We start from the raw sequence: 7,797 nt of genomic DNA on the forward strand, positions 1-7,797 counted from the left end.
CTGATAAAATTAAAAGAAAGCAGCTTGCCTTTTCAGCAGAAAATACATAAACCCTATAAACGTAATGCCCACAACTGTGGGAAGCAAAACAACAATGACACAGACATCCTTTTCTCAGAACCCCATCCCCAACCTGATAATGAGGAAAAAGGACAACACTGCGCCATTAAGAATATGAAATGACGTTAACTGAAAGTGCTGTATACACGTCCCAGGACTGCGTGAAAGTGATGCATTGTGGGGGAAGTTAAAGCTTGTTACGTTTGACATTGAAGTGAGGTGGTAAGGAACTGTAGGTAAGTCTTTTATGTTAGAATCTACATTAATACAGATAGAACCCTTTTTTAAATAACAGTAAAGTTTGATAAAAATACAGTACGATTTTTAAAGGATTAAAGTCATGTTTATTTCAAATCAATGGACGTGGGTTTGCGATGGAAGATTGTTATACAACAGACAAGTTTGTCTTAATGCTTGGTAAAACATTATTTTTTGGTTTTCACTGATTTTATAAATAGTATTTCAAAAGATAAATAGCTGTCCATTGTACATTGTATGGTAATTAAATGACGGGTACTGTAGTTACCATACAACATGTCACATTAGAAGAAGGTAGCTGGCTTTTTAAACTCATGATTGTTGAACTTTATTGAAAATGAAATTGGAAAACACAGGTTAGCCTGTAAGTTACGTTTCATATTTACATCTTTACCAGATCTTTATATTTGGTCTGCGGGGTGAGACCAGGCAATACAGGCTACTTCTGGAAGGATGGGTGCCACAGCTTCAACTTCCACAGTTCAGCCATCAAAACTAACAGCAGCACAGCATGCCGCAACCCCGCCACCTGGGTGCCCAATGCAAGACAGTCAACCAGGTATGAACATACTGCACTGTGGCTTGGAGTTCAATTAACAAGCTCTTAGACTCAACACAATTGTATTTATAATACAGGAGCAGGACTAAATTTAAAATGTAGAAATATCTGCCATGGCGTGTAAATAGGACGGTTCGACTCGACTAACAAAGAGAGTTGCGTTGTTCTGGAAGGACATATCACAATTCCTATGTGATTTATCTTCTAACATCTTTAGGGAAAGTCGCATCTTTGAAATCTTAGATACCATTTGTAAACAAATGAATCAGTTATGTGAGCTAAAGTCCGTTTATGTTTAATTTATTTTATACCTGAGACCTGAGTGAGTTCACATTTCTGTGTTTTGTTATTTTATTTTAAAAAATACAATACATAAATGACACTTACAATCTGCATTATTTTGAAGTAATTTAAAGTATTGGATTATACAAACATATCTTACTCCACCGCTTCTCAAACTCTTTTACATGAACTAGATGTTTTTGTATACAATAGCTCCCTCTTCTGGTGTGCTTGGTCCTGTAATTAAACTGGTCAACTTTTCATAGACAGAGGTTTTCATTGCCTTTATCCTGAACTAGAAAGATCAACCAGTATGTGTCTTCAGATGTTTATTCAATTTTATGTCCCACGGAGTGTTTTAATGGGCTGACACATGTTAATTTCAGATTATGTTTTCCAGCGCTTCTAGATCTTTGCCTTGCATTATTGAAAAATAGTATATCGTACTGAGTCCTTGAAACAAACTCAACTCAGTTTTCATTAAACTAGCGGTACTAGTAGTGGGGGAACAGTTTACCTAACGGACGTTGTCTGATATCCCTCATGAAAAATTCACAAATAATAATAATAATAATAATAATAATAATAAAACTTTGCAATGGCACCAGAGCAGTCTCATACGCGAAAGACTACTGATGATAAATTACTAAAATTAATGCATAAAAAAATATACGTTTGGCGACATTTGTCACGTGACCGGTTATACGTCTAGCATAGTATTAGACGTTTTACCACTTTAGAGTTTATGTGTTTTAAACTTTTAAAATTCCTATCCCTAGTACCTGAAAATAACACTACAACGATAAGAAATGTGTTATATAGCATCTACTTTGACTTCAATCTGGATAGATTTAGACATTACCGGAACTGTATATATACTGTGTTCTTAAATAGTACATTTATTATTTATTTTGCAAAACAGAAACGTTATGTTTCACTTTCATTGCATTTGCACTTTTATTAAATCTGTAATACAATGATGTATTTACGAGATTGTGCTTCAGTTCATTTGATTTCATGTATTTTGTTTATCTTTTCTCTTTTACACAAAAACATATTATATTTATGTGTTTCCCCTTTTTTATAGGTTCATAATGGAATACAAAAAATGCAGTTCACACAGACAGATTTCTAGGTTGATGCTGCACAGTGTATTGTTAATATGTTTTTCCCGCATCCATAATAAATTATTTATTTTGGTAAATTAAGTGGTATTATGTTATTCTGTCGTTCTTTATTTGCTATCAATCAGTCCTTATGTCATATCAGTCTGATATCTGCCTATTTGACGGAAGGCAATTTTCGATTTGACACTAGTGCCTAGTCTTGCACTGAATGTGCCAGGTGAATTCATTGACATTGCTTGCAAACAGTGATGGTGTGTGCTGGGAATGAGTGGAGATTAGAAGCAAAACACATAATATTTACTCGCACAGTGATTTTCTGATATGAAGCTCTATAAGTATGATTTTAACTTGTTTGATTTCTTTTTTCATGCAAACAAATACTATTCCAGAGATTCAGGGAGCTCAAGAAAAATCAAATGATGTATTTTTCAAGAATGCAGTTTTTAGATGTGCTTCAAAAACTTAGAACACGGTTTAAAGTAGTAAAGAGAAAGGCTTGTTAAAAGCCAAATAATTACTTAATTGTTTACCATGCTGACATTATTCCTTATAAAACTTGGCCTGCGATAGTTGCAGTTGGGTCTGTATGGGGGTGTGTTTACAACCAGTTGGATTTGTGTGGGGGTGTGTTTACACTACAACCTAACTCGCTTCCAATTTCTTATTCTTACTATGATTGGCTGCAAAGATAACAGGGCTAACCAGTGATTGGATAGTGTTTTGTTGGGTGGGTTTTTATTGTGCACAGTTTTCTAGTAACTGTAATATTACTTGTGTTAATAGAAAATAAAAAAGGACTCTTCATTAATATCTGAGTCACAAAGCTCGAATGTTCGAGTCCGAGTCTTGCGGCCGTGACTCGAGTCCGAGTCACGAATAATGCGACTCGAGTCCGACTCAAGTCCGAGTCCCCGACTCGTCCTACAAGTCATATATATGAATGTTTAATTTATTATTTTCAGCTTCCCCACCACCAGGATGCCCAATGCACCAATCTGCTGGGTCAACCCCACCAGAGCAGAACGGGGGTCCCCCAGTCCCAGCGCACCAGGAGAGGGCCTATGAGTTTGTGGAATGCCCAATGAAGGCAGCGGCTGGAGGAGACAAAATGACTCATGACATCGACCCAGCAAACATGGTACGAGCTGGTGTTCAGAAACTGTTATATTAATCCATCTCTGTGCCTATGTTAGTAGCTTTCATTTATTTTGGTAATGTGAATCTGCCAACGTTGAAGCTTTATAAAAGGTACAGTGCTTCGAAATGAGAAATACCAGCTTGCTCAATTTTGGGTGCAGTAGAAATTGAGGAAAGGGACTCACCCTTTCAAATAGGGAAGTGATTATGATTGCTTGTTTTAAACGGCTAGATTTTGTTTTTTCTTAGTGTTTTGTTATGCCTCTAATTGTGATGAAACTTGGTTTGGACATTTCTTATCATAAGCTCGTGGGCCCCCGCTAGGTCAAGGGGACCTACTTATTTTTTTAGTCGTCGCCATTTTTTTTTTTACCCCGGTTTTCTCCCCAATTTAGCATGCCCAATTATTATCTGTATCCCCGGCTCACCGCTCGCAACCCCCCCGCCGACTTGGGAAACAGAGGCTGGAACACATGTCCTCCGAAACGTGCTCCTGCCAAGCCGTCATTTTTCGCACTGCAGATCCACAGCAATGCCACCAGACCTATAGTGCCGGAGGATAACACAGATCTGGCGGCTCCTCTGCAGAGCCACAGGCGCCCTATCGACCACAGGGGTCGCTAATGCGCGGTGAGCCGTGGATTCCCCTGCCCATCTAAGCCCTCCCTACCCAGGCAGCGCTTAGCCAATTGTGCGCCGCCCCCTAGGAACTCCCGGTCACGGTCGGCTGTGACAAAGCCTGGATTCAAACCTGCGATCTCCAGGCTATAGGGCACATCCTGCACTCCGTGCGGAGCGCCTTTACTGGATGCGCCACTCGGGAGCCCCGGGGACCTACTTTTTGATCTAAGACATTCAGGCTTTCGTCCGAGTCACAGTACTAAAACGGCCCTCGTCAAAGTAGTAAATGATGCTCTGTTATCCTCTGAGTCAGACCTTGCTTCTGCCCTAATCCTTCTAGATCTAAGTGCAGCTATTGATCAAATTAACCATCTAATTTTAATTGACCGCCTTAAAATCCTGGTAGGACTGTCAGGCTCTGTCCTATCCTAGTTTAAATTCTACTTATCAAATAGGCTACAATATGTCCAAATTGAGGAGAAATCCTCCTTATCTGTAGTTACGTGTGGCATTCCACTGGGCTCTGTCCTTGGTCCTATTCGGTTTGCCTTGTATATGCTTCCCCTGGGTGGTGATGTCTGTAGACACTGTAAATTTCCATTGCTATGCTGATGACACACAATTGTATTTATGTCAAACCAGGCAATTCCACATCTCAAAATACTCTAACTATCTGACTCGTAGATATAAAAAAAATGGATATCAACAAATTTTTTAATGCTAAATTTTGATAAAACAGAGGTCATAATTTTGGGTTCTAAAAAGCAACGTGAGAGCATAAACCCATGTGCCTGTGGCAACCCCATTGAGCCAAAGCCAGAGACCAGAAATCTGGCTGTATTTTTTTATTCTGATCTTTCATTTGAAACCTGCATTAAGAACGTAACTAAAGTGTCTTTTTTCCATCTATGAAACATTGCTAAATTCAGATGCTGTCTCAGTACATGATGCTGAGAGACTGATTTACGCCTTTATAAGTTATTGCCAGATTAGACTATTGCAGTGCCCTTTCTGGTATTCCAAACTCTGTTCTGTCCAGATTGCAGCTTGTGCAGAACGCTGTGGCCAGGATCTTAACTTCAACAAAATAATATGATCATATTGCACCAGTTTTGGCGCCCTACACTGGCTCCCAGTTCGATACAGGATTGATTTTAAAGTTCTACTCCTCACATATAAAGCCTTACAAGGCTTGGCTGCATCCTACCTGAGTGACTTACTGATCCCAATGTTCCAAGGCAGCCGCTCTGATCCCAGGATGCTGGTTATCTCGCCATTCCAAAAATGTTAAACAAACACAGGAGGTAGAGCATTCGGTTATGTGGCCCCTAAGCTATGGAACGAATTGGTGGTTCCTGTTAGGAAAGCTTCTACTGTAGCAATCTTTTAAAACGAGGCTGAAGACACATTTTTATAGTTTAGCATATTTATCAAATTGACTTTTTATTCATTGTTTTTTATATTCTTTTTTTATTGTATTTATTTTTTATAGTATTTATTGCATTTTCCTATCTTAAGGACCTTTTTATTGTCATCTTTGATGTTCTGCATATGTTGAAGCTCTTTGTGGCAACTTGTTGCGAAAGGCACTATACTAAATGTGATTGATTGATTTGTTGACATGATGTTGACAAGTCTGATGAACAGTTTTAAGATTCCACATGTTGTTCAGTGTCTGATTCCTTCAATAGTATTTGTACTGTTTTTACTGTAGGCAGGGAATATGTACAACGTCTTTTTTTTTTTTTTTTTTTTTTTTTGTGTGACCACGTGTTAAAATTCGAAAGTAATCTGAATGTCTAAAGTCATTTATTTATTTTAATTCTTATAGATGCCCCCTCCAAACCAGACACCAGCCCAGGACCAGCCTTTCCCCCTTCCTGTGAATAGAGAAGTATCTAGTATTCCCAGGGCTGGTTCAGACAAACAATGGGTCTACCCATCTGAGCAGATGTTTTGGAATGCAATGCTAAGAAAGGGGTGAGTAAATAAATTAATACATAGGTCATGGTTCTTATTTTTTTGTTTAAAAACAATAAATAAAATTATAGAACACATAACTGCTTTGTTTTGTGTCAAATTGTATTTTAAATGTTATTCACAGCATTGATGTAATGGTAACACATAATATATTAATACCTAAGGTTTCAAATATGGTGTTTTTTTTTTCCTCTAAATTGCTTCCCGATTTCAATATTATTATTTAAATCTTTTCACTAGGTGGCGGTGGAAAGAGGATGATCTTGGTCCTCAAGACATGACCAACATTATCAAGATTCATAACCAGAACAATGAACAGGCTTGGCAGGAAATATTAAAATGGGAAGCCCTTCATGCTGAGTGAGTGTTTTTTCTGTAGTAGCAAGGGAAACATGTTTTTCCAAGTACACAAGATGCAACCTGCTTCCACTCTGAGTCGGACTTCATGCGAATCCGACATTTGGTGAAAGGCAGCAGCTGCTGTGACTCATTGTGACATCATTTATTCATCAACACTGTACCATGATGTGTTATCACACGATGTGGAAGTGCTGTGAAAGTGAATGAGAGAGAGAGAGAGAGGGAAGGCATGTTTTATCCCAAAGAGAATAAAACCTGTCTGGATTTCATTGAAATGTTCAAGGTTCTCTTTGCATTTCTTAGGGAATGCCCATGTGGACCTTCTCTGGCTCGGTTTGGAGGCAAAGCTAAAGAATTGTCACCAAGAGCCAAAATGCGCTCATGGATGGGGTAAGATATTTTAGTGTTTTTTTTTTTTCTGTCTTCATGTTTATGGTTTTGTTGGACCATCATGACCTAATGTGAGTCTATAATAAAACAGTATTTAAGCCAGTAAGTATCCATTAAACACAAAGATATTTAAAACGTTTACATAAAGATTTTTATTGTTATGTTATTTTTATTTGTATTTTACCCTTTTTTGTTTAAATAATTCAGTCTGGCCATCACTTAATCTAAATATAGGAAAGAGGTATACACTACAACTAAGCAAAAAAAGCAGGAAGATTTGGTCAGCCAAAGTCCCACTGGAAACAAGGATTCATACGTTTGATGTTGATAATGTGGTTATGGTTTAAACCTTACATTATACTACTTTTCTTACAGGTATGAACTGCCTTTTGACAGGCATGACTGGATTATCAACCGCTGTGGAAAAGAGGTGCGATATGTGATTGATTATTATGATGGAGGAGAAGTTGATAAGCAGACCTATCAGTTTACTATCCTTGATGTCCGCCCAGCTCTGGACTCTCTTGGGGCTGTTTGGGATAGAACGAAAGTGGCTTGGTGGCGCTGGACTTCATAATTCTTCACTATGTATTAAAGATAACATTCATATCCTGGAAAGAACAAAAAACTATTTATACTGTAATTGGCCTTTCCTTCCATTTATATATTGTTTATAATTTTTTTTTTTTTTTAAACATGAAAAAAAGAATGTAATATGATGATCCGATTCTGAACTTACTCTTTTAAAGGGTTTCTTAATGTAGACTTTTTGGCTTTATTTTCATATCTGTCCACCCAGCAGCGTAAGGGCTCAGTAAAAGTAGGGTTCTGATAATTCTGATTGGACTTTAAGATCATAGCCTCTTCTGTTACTGAATTTGCCCACCTGTGGTTCTGTTTGCTAAGTTAAAATCTCAATCAAGAAACCATTAACTATGTATCCACATGGTTGATGGCTCTGGGAAAATGTAGTTGGGCAAGACACCCACAACTTCTTGTCCAGCCTCTGACATTTGATGATTG

General features: G+C 37.9%; 1 protein-coding gene across 3 annotated transcripts; it reads left to right on the forward strand.

Annotated features, from left to right (window-relative positions):
* Positions 1-172: 172 nt before the first annotated feature.
* LOC117403932 (holocytochrome c-type synthase-like) lies at positions 173-7,463 on the forward strand. Of its 3 annotated transcripts, none has more exons than XM_034006442.3 (7): positions 173-292; positions 716-877; positions 3,249-3,424; positions 5,876-6,024; positions 6,265-6,384; positions 6,688-6,774; positions 7,150-7,463. In XM_034006442.3, exons 2-7 carry the CDS (start codon positions 772-774, stop codon positions 7,349-7,351), a joined length of 840 nt encoding a protein of 279 aa, XP_033862333.3. In that variant the 5' UTR covers positions 173-292; positions 716-771; the 3' UTR covers positions 7,352-7,463. The 3 variants fall into 3 exon arrangements, with proteins under 3 accessions (XP_033862333.3, XP_033862325.3, XP_058887687.1); XM_034006434.3 differs by having other exon boundaries at positions 174-296; XM_059031704.1 differs by lacking the exon at positions 173-292 and adding an exon at positions 405-477.
* Positions 7,464-7,797: the final 334 nt, after the last annotated feature.

This window comes from Acipenser ruthenus, chromosome 10 (genome assembly GCF_902713425.1).
Source record: "Acipenser ruthenus chromosome 10, fAciRut3.2 maternal haplotype, whole genome shotgun sequence".
NCBI classification, from domain to species: Eukaryota; Metazoa; Chordata; class Actinopteri; order Acipenseriformes; family Acipenseridae; genus Acipenser; species Acipenser ruthenus.